The following is a 21,813-nucleotide window of genomic DNA, read 5'->3' on the forward strand; positions in this document are numbered from 1 at the left end:
GTGGCCCAGGGCAACCTGCCGAGTCCCCGTTCCGGGTATGCGTGGGGCCCCGGGGCCCTGGGCGGCTGCTGCTGCCACCGCTGCCCTCTTCCTGCTGGGAGACTTCTTCGCTGCGGGGGACACGGCCACGGGTGAGACTCTGTGGCCACTGGTGTGGCCAGAACATCCTTCAGGTTAACATCCACTTTGGGGGTGGGGGGTCTCTTTGGCAACCTCCCTCTTTTCTGCGTCAAAGTTACAAATGAGGTCATCCAGGTTTCTGAGACTCTAACTCGGGGAAAAACAGCCCACTCATGACTGATTTCAGAATGAGCTTTGAATGGAACTAATAATAATATTAATAATATTAATAATAATACAGACCCGTGTGCCGAATTGAGAATCGGGGTGGCCTTGTTGTTCTTTGTGCCTCCGAAGAGGCTGATGCTTTTCTCGGGGTGCGTATTCACCTGCCTGGGGTGAAGTCATGTCAACACGGAGGCGTTCCCCACGCCAGCCCTTGGACACACGTGTCCCCCGCCTGTGTCATCCTTCAGTCCCAGGGCTGTGCTTTCTGAGAGTGACAGTAAGGATCACTGAGCTGTGTGTCCCCAGGGCGTGGCTCCTCGGGGGGGTTTCCAGAAAATTTTTGTGGGCTCATGTGAGAAGCCGTGGGAAAAGGGTACGAGAAGCAGAGGGGAGGGACCAGGTTGTGGGCAGGTGGCTTGGGTCTGACTTGCCGGCTTGGATCTGCCACCGACCAATGGGGACGGCAGCTGCGCGGCCCCCTCGCGCCACCTGAGTGAGACCTGGGGCTTGGCTTGCTGCTTCTGGTGGGATTCTACACCTTTGCCTCTGGTCTGGAAGCATCCTCCCCAGGCACCTGTTTGGCTGAAATCTCACAGTTGTGAGTTGGGTGGATGCTGAGGGACCGTGGACGTGAGCCTCCCAGGGCTGCCGCTTCCAAAACTGTTGAACTCTGGGCTTCGGACGCGTCCTGGCTTTCCGACGTTCCAATCTGGTGCTGCGACGTACCCCATGCTCCCCTGAACCACCCCTTTTTGTCCCCCCCAACACCCCCAGGCGTAGAGTTTGAATGAGGGATGTGCTACTGGGGCACATTAGGGAACCTGACCCACGGAAGCCCATCCCAGCACAGCAGCGGGTGTCCAGGGGCGTGGGCAGGGCCGGTGCCCAGGCACGGCTTCCGGCTGCCCAGGGAGCCCACTCGCAGCCTTTCTAGAAACTTCTTAGAAAGCGGAAGGCTGCCTGTGTTTGTGAAAAGTCTGGTGGCTTGCTGGCTTTGCTGCACTTTGAGGATTGAGCTGCTCGTTACCGGAGGTCGTTCCAGGTGTGCTCTGTTTGAGAGAACAGGGTGCCGAGGGCACACAGCCTGAGCAAAGGACCCCCAGTCCCCCCATCACTGATCGGAGGAGCTCGACCAGCAGTCACAGCCCAGGGCCCATCAGCGGGAGGACTGGGGTCCCAGAGCTGCACAGGGATCCCCGCTGAAGCTGCGTCCAAGCATTTCAGGTGCCAGGACTCCATCTGGCTTCAGAAAAGATTTCCATTGGAGGCAGCTTGTGTTTCTGACTGGTTGGTGGGCCTGTGACGGCTGGGACCAAACTCAGAAAAAGGGGATCCCAGGACGATGCGGGGTCTGTGGCTCTTTGTTGGGGCAAACGTCTACCCCCAGCTGCACAAACCAATGGTGTCTTTCTTCCCTGGTCCACCCACGGCCTGTCCCAATGCCATGGGGACATTGGGAGCTGAAGTCACACCTCCTGGCCCGTGGGGAACGGAGACAAGGGCTATGACAGGCAGTGAGGAGTGGGGTCCAGGCAGAACTGGGGGCCCTGGAGAGTCACGGGTGCAGAGAGACAGAGGGGAGCCGACAGAGCATGCACCCATGGGACTCAGACAGAAGTGACGGGACAGGAAGAGCCATTCCCGACTGCAGACTCCGCATCAGCCAACATGGACAGGAGGGCGCCGCTGCATCTGTGTGCTAAGCCCACACGAACCTGGACGAGGTTAGGGCGGCAGGTGTGGGGGCAGGGAGGGCGAGGGGACCCTCTGAGGTGCGTCTCGTGGTTGTGTTGTTCCGACCGTGCTGGGGAAAGGAATGTGACGATGGCTGGCAGGTGGGGAACGGCCACGCGACCACCTGCATGTGGGACAAGGGTGGCACCTGACCGACCACCTGCAGCTGCTGCAGACCCACCGGCTGCATGGTCCGGGGAAAGGCCTGGCACAGTTGCCCCGGCTGGGACCCTGTTGGCTGCTCTGCTGACACTGGGTGTGTCTTGCAGGGGGGCTCTGAGGGCCCAAACATGCAAAGGGGCCTGGAGCTCCCCAGTCGCGCTATCCCCACCGGCCTGATTCAATCCTGAGCAGGAGGCAACGTCAGCCAGGTGCAAAGATGCTTCTGGTTTTTCTCCCAACATCCTGGTGACTCGTGGACGCTGCTCTTGTGGGTTCCGCAGTGCCCACCCCAAAACATGCTGGATTCTGGGTACCAGGGAGCGGCACCTGTCTGAGCAGGGGCCTTTGCAGGTGGAGTGAGTGAGAGACCTCACAGGAGGTTGTCCTGGGTAGGGGTGGCCCTGCGTCCAATGACAGTGTCCTGAGAAGAGAAAGAAGAGGAGACACAGACCCAGAGGAGAAGCCACGTGGAGACGGAGGCAGAGGCAGGAGGGATGTGGCCACCAGTCCAGGGACACCTGGAGCCCCTGGAGCTGGAAGAGGCAGGAAGGACCCTGCCTGGGGCCTGTGGAGGGAGCAGCCCCCGGACACCTGGACCTCAGACGCCTGGTCTCCAGGATGGGGGAGGGTGAGCATCTGTTGTTTAACCCCCACCCTCGGTCTGTGATCCTTTGCTACAGGCCCCCAGAACACTCCTACCTTCCCCGTGGTACCTGCGTAGAGTGTGCCGTATGTGCCGTGAGCCCCGCGGGGGTCTTCCAAGTTTTCAGACAGGGTTTGATGATTGTGAATTAGGTGGCGTGAGCAGCTCCAGAGATACTGGTGTGACAGCGGCGGGGGAGGGACCCTAGACGTCACCTCAGTTGTCATCAGCCACAGTGCTCTGATCAGGTTTCTCAGTGAGTGTCAGGGAATTGCCAGGAAGCCACATTGTGCACTGAGGACAGGCAGCCAACCTCAGTGGCGTCCCCAGGTGGGAGACAGATGCTGAAGCTCAGAACCAAGACAGTGTGGATGGTGTGTGCCAGAGCTGGACCTCAGCGACCGCAGGAGGGCCGCACATGGCAGATGGCATGAGCTGAAGTCCAGAGCAGGGCCAGGCAAGGGTGGGCGGCGGCCACACTGTGTAATTAGAGGGCACGGCAGTAGGCTCGGGCTCTTGTTGCTGTTCTTAACGTTTCAGCTGCAGATTAAATCAACAAGGAAGGAAAGAAAGAAGGAGAGGGAGGGAGGAAAGAGGGAGGGAAAGAAGGAAGGAGGGAAGGAAAGAAAGAAAGAAAGAGGGAGGGAGGAAGGAGGGAGGGAAAGAAGGAAGGAGGGAAGGAAAGAAAGAAAGAAAGAAAGAAAGAAAGAAAGAAAGAAAGAAAGAAAGAAAGAAAGAAAGAGAGGGAGGGAGGGAGGAAGGAGGGAGGGAAAGAAGGAAGGAGAGGGAGGGAGGAAGGAGGGAGGGAAAGAAGGAAGGAGAGGGAGGGAGGAAGGAGGGAGGGAAGGAAGGAAAGAAAGAAAGAGGGAGGGAGGAAGGAGGGAGGAAAAGAAGGAAGGAGGGAAAGAAGGAAAGAAAGAAGGAGAGGGAGGGAGGAAGGAGGAGGGAAAGAGGGAGGGAAGGGAGGAAAGAAAGAAGGAGAGGGAGGGAGGAAGGAGGAGGGAAAGAAGGAAGGAGGGAAGGAAGGAAAGAAGGAAATGAAGGAAGGAGGGAAGCGAAGAAGGGAGGGAAGAAGGAAATGGAATGGATGGGTAGGTAGAAGGAGGGAAGGAGGAAGGAAAGAAGGAAGAACCCGCTGCTTTGGTCCCACCTGACAGGTACTTTCCAAAACATGCACCAACCAGTATTTGGGTGCAAAGTCCCCTGCTCTCCCCAAGGTCGCGAAACCAAATTCCCCCGGCCGCCGGCCGCCTTCTCTTCTGCAGATGTCCTTTACCGGGGAGGCGGGCTGTACCTGTAGAGCAAAATTGTTGCTGTTTCAACGATGGCCCACGGGGTGCAGATGTGATCACCTGCCCACGCTCTGCCACCTTTGTGCTTTTGTGAGAAGAACAGGAGGGACAGAGGGGTTTTCCCAAGCCCAGGGGCTCCCCAGGTGCCGGAGTCCATGAGGCATGGGCATCAGGGTGATAGCAGCCTCCTGGGGCCCCACTCATCTGTGTCCCCATCTATTTCCTGACCTCCTCGTCGCACGGCCAGCCCCTGACGATCGCTGACCCCCTCTCTGTGTCTGCGGGTTGGTCTGCTCTGGACGTTTCCCACACACGGAATCCACACCATGGGACCGTGGGAGTCTGGCATGTCTCACGGAGCCTCCTGTGTTCAAGGTCCATCCACGCTGCAGCCTGAGTCACAGCCTCGCTCCTGTTCCTGGCTGCGTACTATTCCACTGCGGCGGGGGGGCCTCATTATTGACCCAAACAGATGAGGTTCAGCATTTTCTCAGCGTGCAATGCCTGCTGGTCAGACAGGGAAACGAGGCAGTAAGAAGCCACTCCAGCCATTTCCTCATGCTGGAGTCCCCACCGCCTCGCCAAGAACGATTCCCTGAAGACGTATCCTAAAGCTGATTGTAAGCAAACATTTTTTAAAGCAAAATTAAGTGGCTTCTCTTTTTAGGAAAACATGGTCACATACCCACAACGTAACATCTGTCACCCTAACTATTGTGGGGCGCACAGCTCAGCGGCATGAAGCATGTGCATCCACGTGACTGTGCCACCGTCCCCACCGTCATTTCCAGAACTTTCTCATCGTCCCCAACACAGGCTCAGCATTCTGGGGGGTTCACGTGGGTGTCCAGGAAAGTGGGGGCTTCAAATAGAAAGGCAGTGTTGATGCATGATGGGAACTAGTACCCCCCAAAAAGATCTCTCTTTGCTTGTCTGTCTCTGCGTGTCTGTGTCTCTGTCCCTTCATCCCTGCCCAGATGCAAACCCCTTTTGTCACCAGGCTGCCTGCTTGCTGGTTCTCTCCTACAGCTTGCTACTTACGCCTCTGCCTCTTAAAACCTCTTAACATTTACAAACGCATTGACACTGACCAGTGAGACTGACCCGTGGGCGAAGCACACCTCTGTGGCCGTGAGCACTCTCTGTGGAGAGGCTGACCTGGGCAGACAGGACGGTGACGTGAAAAGACTGAGATGACATCTTTCGTGGGAAATGGGGCCGCCAGGATGCTAACCACAGCTCACCCAGTGGGCCAGGAGGGGGTAGTTCCTGCCGAGATGGGGGGTTTCTGATGCCGTCGGGGAAACACAGCCAAGCACAGTCTGTTCCGCACCGAGTAGCTTTTCCCACGACGGAGGAGGAGACAGGAGCAGCCTTGCAGTGGAGAATACGCATAAAACCAGACAGCTCTCTGCCTCCCGGGCGGTGCGCTGAAGAGCCTGCCCAGACAGAGCCGTCGTACCGAGCTACGTGTTCTCGACTTCCACAACCAGGGGTCCTCCTTGTCTGAGGCTTCCCCGCACCAGGGGTCCCGCGCGGCCGCTGCTGAGCCCACGGGGCCCCCGGGGGGGCCATCTGTGATCCCGAATCGTTTATGCAACGGAAAAATAAGCTTCGATTTTTACGGGGGGGGGAGGCAATTTCACAACTGCCCTTATCTTCTCAGAGAAAGTGGGAGATGGGGCTCCCCACACCCCTTCCTATTTGCATGGGTCCTTGAGAAAGGTGTTTCTAGGGGCTTCAACGTGCCGAAAAGCTTCGTCCACACTGAAAGGGCTTACGCTGCATTTCAAAGAGGTGGAGGAAGCCCTGTGAAGTAGGGGCCGTAACACGGGGGACGTCTGTTCTGTTATTTATTGTTTCAATGACAGGGGGCATTCGATAGGGTCTTGTATAAGTTTCAGGAGTACAGCATAGTGATTGGATATTTGTGCAACTTTCAAAGCAACCGCCTTGGTATCCCCGGCCCCCAGCAGACGCCCGACACAGTTATTACAACATTACTGAGTACGTCCCCTGGGATGGATTTCCCATCCGTGTGGCTATTCCGTAACTGCCAACTTGTACGTAAGCCCTTCACCTTTTTAACTCGGTCCCCCAAATCCCCGTCCTGTGCGGCCATTGTCAGTCTGCTCTCTGAATTTACGACTTTGTTTGTTTACCTTGTTCTCCTGATTCCACATACAGGACAAATGACATGGTATCTGCCTCTGTCTATGTGACTTGTTCTCGTTCTGGGGACACACCCGAAGAAACCAGAATCACTAATTTGTAAAAACACGTTTGCCCGTAGGCTCTTTGAGGCGTTATTCACCATCACCGAGATGTGGAAATAAGCCAAGTGCCTGCCACAAGGCGAGTGTGTAAAACAGCTGTGCTACATTTGCACACGGCGTACTACTCAGACGCAAAAAGCAATGTCACCCTTGGTGGCAACCCAGAGAGCGTGAATGATGCTGGTGAAATCAGTCTCTCCTGCTACTGTGGCAGCAGAGAGAAGTTAGCTGGGACCTGCCCACGCAAAGCTCAGCACGCAGCAAGGACAAAGCAGCTGAGGGAAGGCTTTCTCTGTTTCCGTGACGGCGCCGGAGCCCTCAGAAACGACTTGCTAACCTGGAACCTGTTTTAAGGTGCAGCTAGGAGAAGAAACCGCTCAGGAGCGATGCTGGGTCATCATATGGTGTAGACGGTGCAAAGCCATCGACACGTTTCTGTCAGTCCCCGTCCGACAATTCCTGCCACATGCCGGTGGGGAGGGCCTGACCCCCACCCGTCCCCGGACTCGCCAGCAGGGGAGAAATGGGGCAGGAGGACTTAGCAGCCAAGCAGCAGAGACCCCAGAGACCCCAGTGCCCTTGATGCCTTCATGCTGCCGTGGCTGACCTCCTAACCCCTCGGCTGAGTCACGGTGTGGGCGAGGCGAGGCGTTGAGCCACAAAAACTCACTTCCTTTTCAGCTGGAGCCCGGGGGCGTTTGGCGTTATCAATGAGGAATTTTCCAGGCGGGCAGGGGACTGAGGTAGAAATCTCCTCAGCGTGTGATATAAACACCGCTTCCTCTTCTGAAGAAGGTCGGGAATGCCCACCCTGGTCTCCATTTCAGGAAGCTGTGGACCGACTCCGAGAGCATCGGCCGGGCGCTCACTCAGCATGGACCTGGAATGGCCCGCACACGGGGACACACAGAAGGAACTCCTCCAGAACTCAGAAATTTTTCCATCCCTCCTTGTGCTGTGGATTGTCCGACGCTGCGTGAGAGCCCCAGTCCCATCCTGAGATCTCCCACAAAGTTCAATTTTCCTTTCCCTCCGAATTCTGAACGTTCTTCTACATGCTCAGCACGGGTCTGGGCGTGGGGAGGGACCACAGGAAACCGGTCTCGATATCAAAGTAAGATGGACGGGGCTCATCGGGGAGCACACGCATTGCAGTCCCACTGGTAACACGCAGAGAGAGTCGAGAGACCGATAATAGCAGTAGCCCGTGGCCAGACTGCAGGGAACTAGAGACGTCCAACCCACCACCTGCGGCAGCCTGCCCAGGAAACCAGCCCCTTCATTCCTCATGGGCAACATTCCCGATTCCAACTCGGAGCCAACCAGACAAAGCCGACCTTGTCTTCTCTATCCATTCACATGGGACAGCCTGCTTCTGCTGAGCCACCTGCCCTGGGCACTCCGGAAGTTTCCCTCGCTCCCACGTGGAGCTGTCCGACTCTCCTGCCCAGGAGCATCATGTGCCAAACGCCAGCGATGGCGGCCGCGTCTCTAGCCACAGCGAGTTCTGAAGCAGCAGCCTGTGCGTGGTGTCTCCGGGGTGGTCTTCCTGGGGTCTCCACTTGGTGGGCATTGTCGGGCACAGCGATCCCAGAAGGGAAGGAGAATCTTGGTTAGAGATCTCGAGAGAGGCATTCGAGAACTACAAGATGGGTTTGGGAAAATGGGTTCAATTGGGCTGGCTGAGGGGTTATGGTTCATTCTAGACCATGAGCTCAGGTGTGGACCCGTGAATGCTCATGGGGCAAAGTACCTTCTGCCGTGCACCCCACACAGCTGGGGCACAATCTGATTTACCTCCTACCCCAGGAGCAGGGCCGGCACCCAGCCCTGAATGTGGAGTGTGCTTCCCTGACCTCAGAAGTTAGGGACAGGTGTCTCTCCACCGGCCTACCACCCACCACGTACTAGCTGCTACAAATGTGTCCATTCATCCATCCACCCAGCCATTCATCTCTATCTTTCTTTTCTTTTTTAAAAATATTTTATTTATTTATTTTTAGACAGTGGGAAAGGGAGGGAGAAAGAGAGAGAGAGAAACATCCATGTGTGGTTGCCTCTCATGCGCCTCCTTACTGGGGACCTGGCCCGCAAACCAGACATGTGCCCTGACTGGGAATCGAACTGGCGACCCTTTGGTTCACAGGCCGACACTCAATCCACTGAGCCACACCAGCCAAGGTCTACCTTTCTATGTCCGTCTGCCTATCTATCTGTCTGTCTCTCATCTATCTATCTCTTTATCCATCCATTTATCATTTATGATTCTATCCATCCATCCGCCATATTCATCCAATCATCCATCCATCATCCATTTATTATCCATCTGTCCGTCCATTGTCTGTCTATCATCTATATATCTCTTTACCCATCCATCCACCCATCCATCCTTCCATCCATGCCTGTGTATATCAATCCTCCATTATCTATCCATCCATGTGTCTATCAATCTTGTGTGTATTGATCTTCTTTCTACCTATCACTTACCTTTACTCCATTGTCCCTTTTACTCCAACACCACAGGGTGCGTTATAGCCTCTCATCTTTCAACATCGGCAGCTCCCTTCTCTGCCAGGCAAAAAGCCACCTCTCGTTACCCACCACATCATGGCATATTTGCTCAACCCTAAAACACGCCCGCTCACTGCTTGCAGACGCACCCACCGGAGCTTTGCCAACAGCAGACCTACTGAGGCCGAAGTCACTTGTCAAAGGCTGAAACACCCCCTTGTCCCGGAATGTGTCTTCCAGTTGCCGCGTGTGGTGTTCTCAGTGACACAGTGGCTTTGGTACACAGGGGACAGCGTCCAGGGCCCCGCTTTGCAGCCACAAGTGACAGCACCGTTGGCCACACAGCTGGGGCTCCGTGTCTGCTGTCGACAATAACGGCTGGTCTTGAAAATGTGAGAAGAAAGCAGGCTGTGGAGGGTTGTCTCTGAGGGTGACTGGCCTGAGACACAAGCTTTATGTCCACACATGCTTCAGCTCTCAACTCATTAGTTAATGACCAGCTTGTGTGTGAAAAACCTTGGTTTCGTCGGTCCTTTAAAAGCGACGTAGGATGTTCATGACAGGTGTGGACATCACTCGACGAATCCAAACTCTTTCCCGCTTCTCCTGAAACTCTACTCTGTTTTTTTTCCCCCCCAGAGGAAGCATTGGCATTTGATATCATCAACTTCAATTTCGAAACAGTGCGGGTGACGTGGAATGTAAGCGAACACGCAGGGACTAATCTGACATTCCGCTACAGGTAAGTGCCCTCTGGGGGAAGAAAGAACAACAAAAAAACCCAGCAATGCCCTGTATGAAAATGCCTCTTCTTCTGAGAGATCAGCAGTGGCAAGGGCCAGGAAAGAAAGCTCTGACTAAGCACACGGTCTGAGGGTAGATGTGTGTGTTTTCCTCTCCCTTCAACCACAGCCGCCGTGCCGCAAACCCAACCAAGTGATGACTGAGTCACCCGCGAAACTACCTAGACTCTCACCCCGATGTTCAGAACGTACTCTGTTCATCAGGGGTCACCTTCAGTGTCCCCCACCTTCAGGTCCGCCACCGAAACATTTCTGGGTATCAGCATGTCAGGCGCCACCTTCCAGAACTATCTGCTTCTATCATCGGCTTGTTGACCTTGCCCTCCGCACCGAAAGACCGTCATACACACATTACGGGAAGGGTTTCCCCCCAAATGAATTTAGTTCAGTTCTACAGACATGGGCGTGTGACGTGTGGTGCCGTTCACCATTTGATAGTGTAGGAGATTAGTGCAAAAGGGCACGAAAGAGGGAAATTTTTAAAGATGAATTGATTCAGAAAATAAAACTCACAGGGAAAAAAAAATGAAGCGGTGGCTTTTCCAGAGAGGTCGCAGAGGTGGATCGTGTGGGGTTGCTGGGAGCGTCAGTTTTTAGTGTGAAGGGGGTACATTTTCATGTAGACAGCACTGCGGTCTGGGGTGTTCGGGACGAAGCATGAGCTGGCTCTGGGCTGAGGCCACGGCTGATACTGCAAGGAAGCTGAACGTCACGTCCCATGTTGGTGCAAGCATTCGAAAGTGCCTTTCACGACAGGGGGCTCGTTGCTCTGGAGGTCGGATGGTACCTGCATCAGTTCCTGGGGCAGACATAACAAATTATCACAAACCGAGCTTCTTCAAAACACAGATGTTCGTCCTCTGTGTGTCCTGGAGACCAGGCATCTGAGATCTAGGAGTCCCAGGGCTGCATTCCCTCCACCGGCTCCAGGGAGGGGCCTTCCCACCTCTTCCAGCTCTGCAGTCTCCACGTGTCTCTGGGCTGGTGGTCGCGTGCCTCTGTCTCCACGTGGCTTCTCCTCTGGTCTGCGTCTCCTTTTCTATCACTTCTAAGGACACTGTCATTGGACGCAGGGCCACCCTGACCTAGGACGACCTCCTCTCAGATCCTCCCCTCATCCCACCTGCAAACGCCCTGTTTCCACATAAGATTCTATTCCCCGGTCCCTGGGATCGGTACATGAACGTACATTTGAATTGTCACCATGCAGCCCACTAGACAGGCCACTCAAAGGGTTTACACACTTGAGCAAGGGGATGCTTTTCTGTTCAGCCAGGGTTTGCGGTAGCTGCCCGGGAGCTTCAGTGTCGTGACTAAGGAAGGTACCCAGTCTGAGCCCGTGACTGGTAGACACGGTGAGATGCTTCTGTCAGAGACGGTCTACAGCCCGGTGTTGTCTCTCGTCACCGCAGGTTCCGCGGCGGCAATTATAGCCAGTGTCCCAGCTACATTCTTCAGCACGGTCTCGCTGTTGGGTGCGTCCTCAAGGCCAAAGGAGACCTGGTGATGGATTTCTGCCTCTGGAACGGGACCCACCTTGTTCTCTCCGACAGCGTGTGGATCAGCGCTTACTGTGAGTGCCCACAGGGCAGGGGGTGGGCTGCCCACGCACCTCTAGACTTGAGCGCCCCTTCCTGCCCCAACACCAAAGACGCCAGCCTTCCAGAAAGTCCCGTCTCAACACGCACAACAGGCAGACATGCACGCGCCCCGCGGGGGGCCACCGTGAAGGCTTTGACTGCTGATAATGAGCCAATGATGGGGTTTTGGGGTTTCCCCCCAAATAAGGAGAGAAATACACCCTGAATGCATGACACGCAACCCGTGCATTTTCCTTCACTACTTTGAGGCTCATTGCTTCTCTTGGACTACAGAATACTGCACGCATGTAGACACCCTCTCTCCAAATATGTGTTCTGTATTCTGTATTTCTGGAGATAGTTTTATTTTTTATGGATGGGTGCCAAGGATGCATCTCAGAATCAGATGCTCCCTATGGGCCCCCTACTGACAAAGTCACTCACAGCCACTGCAAGAGCTTCCTGAGGCAGCCACGAAATGCCGCCAAGGTGGGTGGCTCCAAGGACACACGCGTGGCCTCTTTGGTCGGGAGGGAGGCTATGAGTCCAACACCAAGGGGCCAGCGTAGCGGGCTCCTTCCGGACACTCGGAGTGACAGTCGGTCCCATGCCTCCGTGGAAGCCTCTCAGGGTTCGGGAAATCCTCAGTGATCCTTGGCTTATAGGTGTGTCACCCCAATCTCTGAACAAACCGTCTCTACGCATGGGTGTGTCTCCACTATGTCTTACAGGCAGATTGGTTTCGTGGCCACCCCAGCTGCAAGAGAACCTCGCCTTGTGTTCAAGAGCGACATCTGTAGAGACCTATTTCCAAATGCCACCGTATTTTGAGGCCCTAACAGTGGGGGCATCAACATGTTTTTTTGGGGGGGGCAGGGCACAAGTCATCCCATAACAGAAACACAAGTTTTTCATGCTTCTTCAAGACTCACCTGCTGCTCAGTCCTTGGAGCTCAGGTGAAAAGCTCTATTGCAAATGTCATACAGGGAAGGGACCTGCAACTCCCCCCGAAGGAATTAAAGGCAGAAGACAGGGAATCTCACCATGGCCATCGTAGAAATGTGGGCCCCCCCCCCCGTCGCAACAGTGACGATGTCTGTGTCGTCTCGCCCACCCCTCAGTGAAACCCGAGTCCCCGCGGGACCTGGAGTTCCACTGGCACGGGGAGGCCGTCACGGTGTCGTGCCCGGATCTGCCGTACCGAAGCCTCCGGTACAAAGTCCAGCACAAGAGCATCTTTGATGAAGAGTGGCAGGTGAGTGCGGTGGCATCTTCTCAGGGCCGGGGTGACAGGACATCCCCAAGAGGCTACCTCTAGAAACACACAGAGAGAGAGAGAGAGAGAGAGAGAGAGAGAGAGAGAGAGAGAGAGAACATCCATCAGTTGCCTTCCATTTGCATCTGACCAGGGATCGAACCCACAACCTTTTGGTGCCCGGGATGACGCTCCCAGCATGACGCTTCAACCAGCTGAGCCACCCAGCCCGGGCTCTTTCGCTTTTGAACACACTTACCCACAATCCCACACACCATCGCATTTTGCCAACAGGACACCTGAGCTCTGTCCTTGGGGGTCTCCACGAATGGCATTGCTGAGGGCACACATGTGTGGACTTCAGCCCCGGGAAAACATTCTATACGGCAGGCTCGCTTGCGGTGCCATTGCGGTCGGCGGCTTTACAGTGCACCCAGGCGGCGTGAAGAAAAAGCGGGCGGGAGTTCTGGCAAAACCGGAGAGCAGGATGGCCAGGGAAAGAGTGAGGAGGAGGCTCTCGCCGTGGGAGTTACATGTAAGCAAAGCAGAAGGGAGCGCGTCAGAAAAGGGGAAAGCTGGCACCGCGTGGCGGGGCCCACTAGGAGAGAATCATTTCTCCTTCAAGAAATGCAAGTTCAGTGCCGGTTGAAACCATGGTGGGCAGAAGCTTTGGCCGCCACCAATGACACAGCGGACATTCAATGACATTCAGTAGCGATGAACTTGGACAGCGTAGCCGTAGTCTGACTTCTGACCCACGGGCCCCCCGTTTTCAAAATTGATCCTAAGGCAATAATTCAAAAAGCCGTGGCGGTGTTATACACAAGAGGTCTCTTGGAACTTGCTCTAAAATAAAATATAAAACATTTGGGCCACCCGTATGTCATGCCGCAGATGAACAGCCCACCAACCGTGGTCCCTGGCCGGGATGCTCAGTTGGTTGGAGTGTTGTCCTCTGTATGAAAAGGTTGCAGGGTCACCCACTCCCCAGTCCAGGTACACGTCAGGGTTGTGGGTTCGATCCCTGGTCAGGGCGCATATGGGAGGCAGCTGACTGATGCTTCTCTCTCTCTCTGTCTCTCTCTCTAAAATCAATAAACATAGTCTTGGTTGAGGATTAAAAAAACAAATAATGATACATTGATATAATAAAAATTTAAAGGGCCACGAATGGACGCTTTAAAGAATATTTACTGCCCTGGCTGGTGTGGCTCAGTGGATTGAGCGCCAGCCTGTGAACCAAAGAGTCACCGGTTCGATTCCCAGTCAGGGCACATGCCTGGGTTGCAGGCCAGGACCCCAGTAGGGGGCGCATGAGAGGCAACCACATATTGATATTTCTCTCCCTCTCTTTCTCCCTCCTGCTCTCTAAAAATAAATAAATAAACTCTTTTAAAAAAAAGAATAGTTATCGATCAGAAGCAATGCATGTGGTTAAAACACTGTATTCTATCAGTTGCAGGAAAAGAACAATATACATTCGTTCATGGTGGTTACATTTTAGGATATTAAGTTTCTTCTGTTGCCTGGTATGTTTTCTAAAACCTCCAAAGTAACCATGTGCTACCTTTCTATTCACACACAAGTGCTTCCTTTTTTAAAAGGATGAATTGCCTCCACTGACCAATTCTTCACAAACACCTGAAGGAGTCGATGTTGTAAAGGAGTGTGACTTTTTTTTTCTGTTGGAGGGAAGCACAGATGTGGGGGCACACGTGGTCTCTTGCTGTTGGTTTGAGGGTTCAGATCTGGGCAGAAAGACAAACTGACCCAAGACGCCCAAGCGCCTGCGGGAGGGAAGTGGAGTCCCCGAGAAACATCCAGGTGAGGTGTCCGATGCACCTGTTCCTTTCTCTTCCCTGCAGTCCAAGGAGGAAGACACCTGCAACGTGACGATCGAGGCCTTGGATGCTGACAGGTGCTACAGCTTCAGGGCCAGAGTCACAGCCAAGGAATCCAGCTACGGCCCAGACACCTACCCCAGCGACTGGTCAGAGGTGGCCCACTGGCAGAGGGGTGAGCCGAGAGGTGAGGCCGGTGACGCAGCCACGCGGCCCCCTGGCCCGGCGGGCAGGGAGCGCGGGGCACCTGGAAAGCCGGAGGAGGGCAGATCAAAGACAATGCCTCTGCTTGTTTTTCTCTCCCGCTGGACTGCTCACTGGGGCTAAGCTTTAGTGTTTGCTTCTAGTAGCCTGGCAAAGGCATATTCACAAGGACCCTTTGTGAGTGGTGTCACACTGACACACGCCCATGTGTGCAGGTAGACAGATGTACAGGTGCGTGGATGGAGGGTGGAAATAGATACACAGGTGACAGATGGGTGGAAGAGTCGCAGGTAGACGATGTAGACAGGTGAGGGGTGGATGGATGGATGGATGGGTAGGTAGATGATACCTGATAAATATATAGATTGATAATGGATGATTGATGGAAGGGTGGAAAGATGGATTGATACTAGGTAGGTAGACCGATGATTGATGGGTGAATAAATAGATAAATATTGGATAGAAGGATGGGTGGACGGTGGACGGATGGTGGATGGTGGGAGGATGGAAGGGCAGATGGATGGTCAGAAGGGCGGACAGAAGACTCCCAGGTAGTACGCAGAAGTGAGCCTGTGTCCCCTCAAACAGCCGGCACGGCCGGTACAGAAGGGCCGTGTGGGGAGTGCACACTACATGCCCGATGTGAGTCTGTGGGGAGACACCTCCTGTCCTTCCAGGATGCTTCCGACCGAAATTGGGATTTCCTGACCCTCACACACTGGCACGTATACAGCAGACAAAACAGACGTGGGCGTGGGAGCTCCACCACGGTCTCCTGTGATGAACTAACCGCGCTCAATCTGCTTTTGCTTTAGACTCGTGCCGGAAGACACCATTTTCCTCCAAATTTATTATAGTTTACGGCCTGGTCGCCGCCCTCATACTCTTCCTCCTCCCCCTGTCTCTGTGGAAACTGCAGAGGTAAGGACCCTTCTCGCCGCTCCGGTCAGACGCGCGGGCATAGGGTTCCCTCCCCTACGAGGCTTGTCCAGTTTTGACATCCAGGCAGAGACATCGCAAAACAATGTCCTTTGAGACCGTACCCAGCCTTTCAAAAATATGATATTGATTCGTTTTCTCCGTGAGCCTCCCACAAAACACCGTAACCACTGCCGTTCTGACCTGTGTTTAAATGTACCTGCGTGCAGGTGTTTGCTGGTTATGAGTTGGAAGCTGCTGATGCCCAGGGCTTGGGGCGCCATCTTGGTTTCTTAGGAGAAGGTTTCCATAGCAATGGTGGGAGTGACTTTTTTTGTCTGACCGTCCAGGATGCTCTGTCTCCAGCTGTGGGCAGGGCTGGCTCCTCCTGAGGCCTCTGTCCTTAGCGTGGGGATGGGCGTCTCCTTTTTGTGTCTTTCCATGACCTTTCCTCCGTGGATGCCAACAGGCCTGGGATTCCTCTCTCGTCAGGAACACAGCAGCCCTGTTAAATTAGCATCCGACACGTTACCAGCTCTTAGGTTCTGTACCCGAGGGGGTGCAAACTGAACTGACCACAGACAGATCCACAGGAGGACAGACACATGTGTCTTTATTACGGTACCATTTTTACACGCAGAAGGGCATCTCAGAAAGGAAATAAAACCCCCCAAACCCAGTTCATCTGGCGGGGGGAGTTACATCGCATTTTAACAAAGCGTGATCGGTGGGGGAGAGGCGATGGGCAGAGGGACTGGGGTGTGGAGGCCCTACCAGGTTCCCTGCGGAGGGGTCAGGAGGAATGCGCGGAGGAAGCGTGCAGCAGATACAGGCTTTCTGAGCAGAATTATCTCGGAATCTGCCACTCCTCCTGTTTCCTGGAAAGGGAGCCGGGCGTGCCTGTACAAGAGGAAACTTCTTTTGCAAAAGGGGAACTGGATGTGTTTAGCTCGCTGGGGGGGGAGGGCAGAGAGCCCCTCTCAAGTGCCATCCCCTCAAAATACCCAAAGTGCGTATCTGCGACCTCACCTTCCAGACCTCAGTTGGTCCTTATGACCTTGTGAAGGGCTCCACGCCCCGAGCAGCCACAATGTGGGTACAGCCTGCCACCTGTGGATTTGGGGGTGGGGGGCGAAATCCAGTTGAAACTGTCAATGAAAAAGGAAGAACGAGGAATCATGATGAGCCCGAGATGGGCTGTGTGACCCTCACCTGACACCCGTGGTGGGCTTCACGCGGGCAGCCGGGGCAGGGTGCCTGTGGAATCAGGGTAGGGGGGGCGTCACAGTTCCATCTGGGCGCCGAGTCTCTGTGCCCCATGGGTGGGCGTCTGTGTTTCCTGTGTGAGTACACTCTCCGTGTGCCTTGCAGGGTGAAGAAGCTGCTGGTGCCCAGCGTGCCTGACCCCAAATTCACCTTCCCTGGGCTCTTCGAGTCTCACCACGGAAACTTCCAGGTAAGCCTTGCCCTGTGGGCTGGCTCATGCCCTCGTGCCAGCCTGGAGCACAGTGTTTCCCACCGACGCCCCCCAAGGATCCCTAAAAGTGGGTTCTCTAGAAATCGGCCCCAGAGACCCGCGCCCCGCCTGGTCGGCTCTGCTCACACCAGGAAGGCATGTCTGTTCCCCGGCATGTTCCCTGGGCTGGTGACCGCATCCCTCCCATCTGCCTCCGTCTCCATGTGGCTTCTCCTCTTGGTCTGTGTCTCCTCTTCTGTCCTTCTGAGGACACTGTCATTGGACGCAGGGCCCCCCTGACCCAGGACGACCTCCTCTCAGATCCTTCCCTCATCCAATCTACTGAGACTCTTATTTCCAAATAGAATCCCCTACACAACTCAGAAGGTCAGGAGTGGGGCATATACACACTTTTTTGATAAGAGGTGTGTGCCATTCGGCTTCCTGCAGGAGCAAAGTGAATTTCCAAGCTGCCTAGGTGTGGAGGAGGGAAGAAAACATAAACAAGAGGGGAGAGAAGCCCTTTGCCCTCCCCTCCTAGGTTCTGTGCCCCAGGACTGTGCACGAAATGGACACAGGACAGATGAAAAGGACACAGTAACCAGAGAAAAGGTTGATTTCACAGGCACACGAGGCAGGGAGGGGGTCACAGAAAAGAAGGGAGAACCCCAAAGAGGGGGTCCCTGTGGGGCTATTGCCACTTCACAACGGGGTGGTGGAGCGGGGAGAAGAGATTGGACCAAGGAGAGGGGGCGGGGCAGAGCAAGCAGAGGGGCGGGGCCAGACCAAGGACAGGGGCGGGGCTTGTGCGCAGAGGTCCCGCAGACAGACCTGTTCAACACCTCATGCTCAGTACGTTTCCTTACAGCAGCGAGGCCTGTGTGGGTGCGCCTGGACTTGGAAGGGACAGGAGAGACCCTTTCCAAGTGCAGTCCTGTTTGCAAAGGGGAAATCCCTGCGTTGCTTTTACTCACAAAGAGGGCAGGGAGCTCCTGCTGTGTGTGCTGTTTGCTGACGTTGCTTTCAGCTCCCAATAATCTCCCTGCCACGTGGGGGTGGCGCGGTCCCCTGTCCTTTAAGGGAGAGAGCAGAGGGAGCACATAGCCCTCGTGTTAGCATCTTTGTGCTAAAGCCGCTGGTTCCAGACCCGCCTTCTGTCCTAGGCCGGCCTCGTGCAGCTTCTGTGCTCCACGGGGGTGACGTTCCCACGGAAGGGGCCCCCCAGGCGGCCGTGGGCATGTGTGGGGGCGCTGGGGAAGGGGCCCTTTGCTCCCCCAGGCAGTTCGCCGACCCGGGGTTTCCTGCGTGTGACTCCCCGTGCTGTGTCCCCGCAGGAATGGATCAAGGACACGCAGAACATCACCGTCTTGAATAAGGTGGAAGACAAGGAGCCGGAATCTCTGCTGGAAGAACCGCTCGTGGTCCAGCCGCCCACGGCCAAGGCTGAGACGCCTGCGGCCACGATGACGGGCCTGTCGTGCCCGCAGACGGAGGAGAAAGAAGCCACAGGGGACCCCAGCCCGCTGCCCTGCCTGCCTGCCCCAGGCAAGGAGCGGGTGTCTCTCGGGGGCTTCACATTTGTGGTTGGTGACAACGCGTATGTGATGGTGTGACTCGGCTGCAGGCGCAAAACTAGTGACAGGTGCACGTGGATGCAGAAACACCGAGGGGACCTTCTCAGGGACTCGACGTCCTCCCCCGTGAAGGGGACAGACAGACACCCCGGACCAATGATGCCAACGTGTGGGGGTCACCCAAGACCCCAGCCGCCCAAACAGCGCTGTGCCCGAGTCAGCTTGCACCCCTCAGGCTTTGCTGTCCGAGGGCTGAAGGCGGATCCACCGTGGACGGCAGAGGACGGGTTGGATCTGGATTTTGGTTTCAGCTCCTGTATCATCAGGGTTGACCCTCTACCCCCACCCCTATCCTCACGGGCCGATATTTTCCATTGATTTTAGAGAGAGAGGAACGGGGGTAAAGAGACACAGGGAGAAAGAGAGAGAGAAGGAAACATCGATGGGTTGCCTCCTGTACACACCCTGACCGGGGATCGAACTTGCAACCTTTCAGTGTACGGGACGTCGCTCCCATCTGCTATGCCGCCCAGCCAGGCATCGCTGAGGCCCAGGCTGCCCGGACACCTGCTTCCTTCACCCTCCCCCCCTCCATGTCCCGCCTTTTCTGCACAAACACTTGGGAGCAATTTCCTGGGTCTTTTGTTTCCTGGAAACTGTAGCCAGCAAAGCAGCCAGAAGCAACCAGGGGCCAGGAAGGCCGCCTGGTTCATCAGTGGCAGGCAGCCCCCCTCCCTCTTGCTCTGCAAGGGAAACACCCTGAGCAAGAATTGGGGCATTTCCTTCCAGATACTTCGTTCCTCCTGCAGACTCCACATCGGTGACAGGAGTGGCACAGGGAGGGGCGGGGGGACACGGCAGAGTACCGGAAGCACCCCGCTGTCAAGCGCGCCTCATAGTGTTCCGTTTGTCCCTGAAATCAAGAGACAAAGGACAGGGTTGTCATGAGAACTATCGGGGGCCTCACATCGGCACTCGATGTGCTGGGAGATAGAGGACAACGCTCGCGCCGTTATCTCCTGGGCTTTGTGATTGCACAGGAAGCTTCTAGATCGCTCAGATCTGCGTTTGTTCAGCTGGCGTGGCGTTTCCTTCTCGCTCTCTGTGTGCACAGTGCTGCCAACAAACGTCTGTCGCACGCGTGGCCTGCGTGTGTGTTCTCGGGGAAAAGCATCTGCTCACTGCCCGCCCAGAGCCCTCTCTGCAAAGGGCACCAGGGAGAACGCCGTTTCCTATGGGAGTAGCTGGTGCGCATCACCGGCCACCCACTGAGCGCAGGCAGCGGAGGCTGCGCAGGGTGGAGTCACGCCCTCCGCTGGCACAGAGGAGAAAGGGGCGCTTTATCCCGGACCTCCCAGTGCGGGATGCGCTCCTGGTCTAGGTCGGCGTGTGGCGCAGGGTCGGAAGCTGGGAACTGAGACCCCACCCAGCGGAGTCTGCCTGCGCCCCGCCGCCGCGGCTGGACCCAAACCTTGCTTCTAGGCCTCCACCAGCCGTGGGCACAGGGCGCTTGCGCCACCGTGCCCGGGACGCAGCGCGCGCAACGGCTCTCCGTGCGTTCTTTAGGAATGTCGTGACACATTGATGGGACTTACAAAGGGATCCCCCCCCCCCCCGATATCGCCAGCGCCCACCTGGCCCCGCGTGGAGTTATTCCAATATTACTGACTCTATTCCCTGTGCTCGCCTTTCCGTGCTGAGACTGGTCTGTAAGGACGAATTGGTAGTTCTTAGTCCTTCTCACCCTAACCGCCCCAGGCCCCTCCCTTCTGGCAACTTTCTCTAAGCCTCTTCCTGCTTCAATTTGGTCCCGGTTCTTCACTGACACAGCATCGAACAAGCTCATTTAGAACACGCTTTGGGGACAGTCACCTTACATACCCGAGACGCGCCGGCTGCCTGCTCTCCTGCAGTCCCGAGCCCACTCTACGGCAGCCGTGGACGCACGAGCCCGCCGCGCCCAGGCCCCACGCACACACTCACTTATGCCCGCCTGTGAGATCTGCTGCTGCGAGGCTTATGGCTGGAGGCAGGAGCAAAACCCTCTTTTTGGTTCTCAGCCTCAATGGCCTCAACGGCTTCTGGGGACGGGTGTCCCTCACTGTCCTGCCACTGTGGCTGAGGTTTGCCACTGAGCTCTTTCCCCCTGCCGGGGCTGCAGGGACAGCGGCGAGCTGTGAAATGATCCCCAAATGTGTTTACATCTTCACCCCCTCACCCAGCCTGCTAAGGGTCTCACAGGAGGTTGTCCTTGGTCAGGGGGGCCCTACGTCCAATGACAGGGTCCTGAGAAGAGAGAGAAGAGGAGACACAGACCCAGAGGAGAAGCAACCTGGAGACAGAGGCAGAGACGGCAGGGATGAGGCCACCAGCCCGGGGACGCGTGGACCTCAAACGCCTGGTTTCCAGGGCAGAGGCAGCATGAATCAATCTTTACTCTTTTAAGCTCCTAGTTTGGGGTCATTTGTCACAGTGTCTCAGGATCCCCAAATTCGAATGACACCCCTATTCCACCCCCCAACTCCGTACCTGTCCTCAGGGGTGATTTCTTTCTCCCTTAGCAACAAGCAGCTCCCCATCCTCCTCGGGAAAGGCATTCATCATCGGAACCCGTGAGCCCCCCCACAAAGCCGCTCCTCCACACTTGGGTTGTAATTATGGAAGCAGTTACGAGTGTGTCCACAACTGAGCCACACACACACACGCACGCCCACAAATCCTTCCACACACGTGGGGGCTCCCTTTCACGAAAGGGCTGGGAAGTACAGATCACCGAATCCCATCACCCAGGAGAGAAGCGGGGGGCCGGGGCTGGGGGTGGGCAATGCATTCTGTGGACGCTTAGCTGGCACAGGACAATCCCTTCGCTTTTTCGTAGGAGGGAAAAAAGGAGACATTCGCAGACATTCGCCAGGCTTACCGAGGCGCCTCTGGTTATTTTGGGAAAATACATCATAAAAATGCCTACATGCTGTTAACGTCCCCGCTTAGTCTATTCCCCCATTTTTTCCCCCAATTAAAAATAATCCCCTAACATGAACATGTAAAGACTGTGCACATGGAATGTCTCTACACCTGCCAACAAATACCGTTAATTTAGGGCGTGCGGAGCTTCCCAGCTTGAGAGACAAGCAGTCTTGAGTCAGAACCGGTTTTTTTACACCGATGTCAGATGCAGAATCGAGTCAAGTACACGCAATTCTTCACGGTCAAAACCCCCCACGTCTCACGCCCGTATTCTCCCGGATAGTTAAATTTTATTAACGAGTGAGCCA

General features: G+C 55.6%; 1 protein-coding gene across 1 annotated transcript; it reads left to right on the forward strand.

Annotated features, from left to right (window-relative positions):
• LOC112313319 (cytokine receptor-like factor 2) lies at positions 1–20,719 on the forward strand. Its single transcript, XM_024569857.4, has 8 exons — positions 1–131; positions 9,546–9,648; positions 11,122–11,282; positions 12,412–12,545; positions 14,411–14,573; positions 15,406–15,511; positions 16,880–16,964; positions 18,299–20,719. The coding sequence occupies exons 1-8, from the start codon at positions 38–40 to the stop codon at positions 18,575–18,577; spliced, it is 1,125 nt and encodes a 374-aa protein (XP_024425625.2). The 5' UTR covers positions 1–37; the 3' UTR covers positions 18,578–20,719.
• The last annotated feature ends 1,094 nt before the right edge of the window (positions 20,720–21,813 follow it).

Source organism: Desmodus rotundus, chromosome X, assembly GCF_022682495.2.
Source record: "Desmodus rotundus isolate HL8 chromosome X, HLdesRot8A.1, whole genome shotgun sequence".
Classification (NCBI taxonomy): Eukaryota; Metazoa; Chordata; class Mammalia; order Chiroptera; family Phyllostomidae; genus Desmodus; species Desmodus rotundus.

Excerpts from the sequence above, each read along its gene's own strand:
- LOC112313319 (XM_024569857.4), top strand. The coding sequence starts at position 38 with ATGCGTGGGGCCCCGGGGCCCTGGGCGGCTGCTGCTGCCACCGCTGCC. Across the intron at positions 12,546-14,410 it reads TCTTTGATGAAGAGTGGCAG|TCCAAGGAGGAAGACACCTG; the intron begins GTGAGTGCGGTG and ends TCTTCCCTGCAG. Across the intron at positions 15,512-16,879 it reads TCTCTGTGGAAACTGCAGAG|GGTGAAGAAGCTGCTGGTGC; the intron begins GTAAGGACCCTT and ends TGTGCCTTGCAG.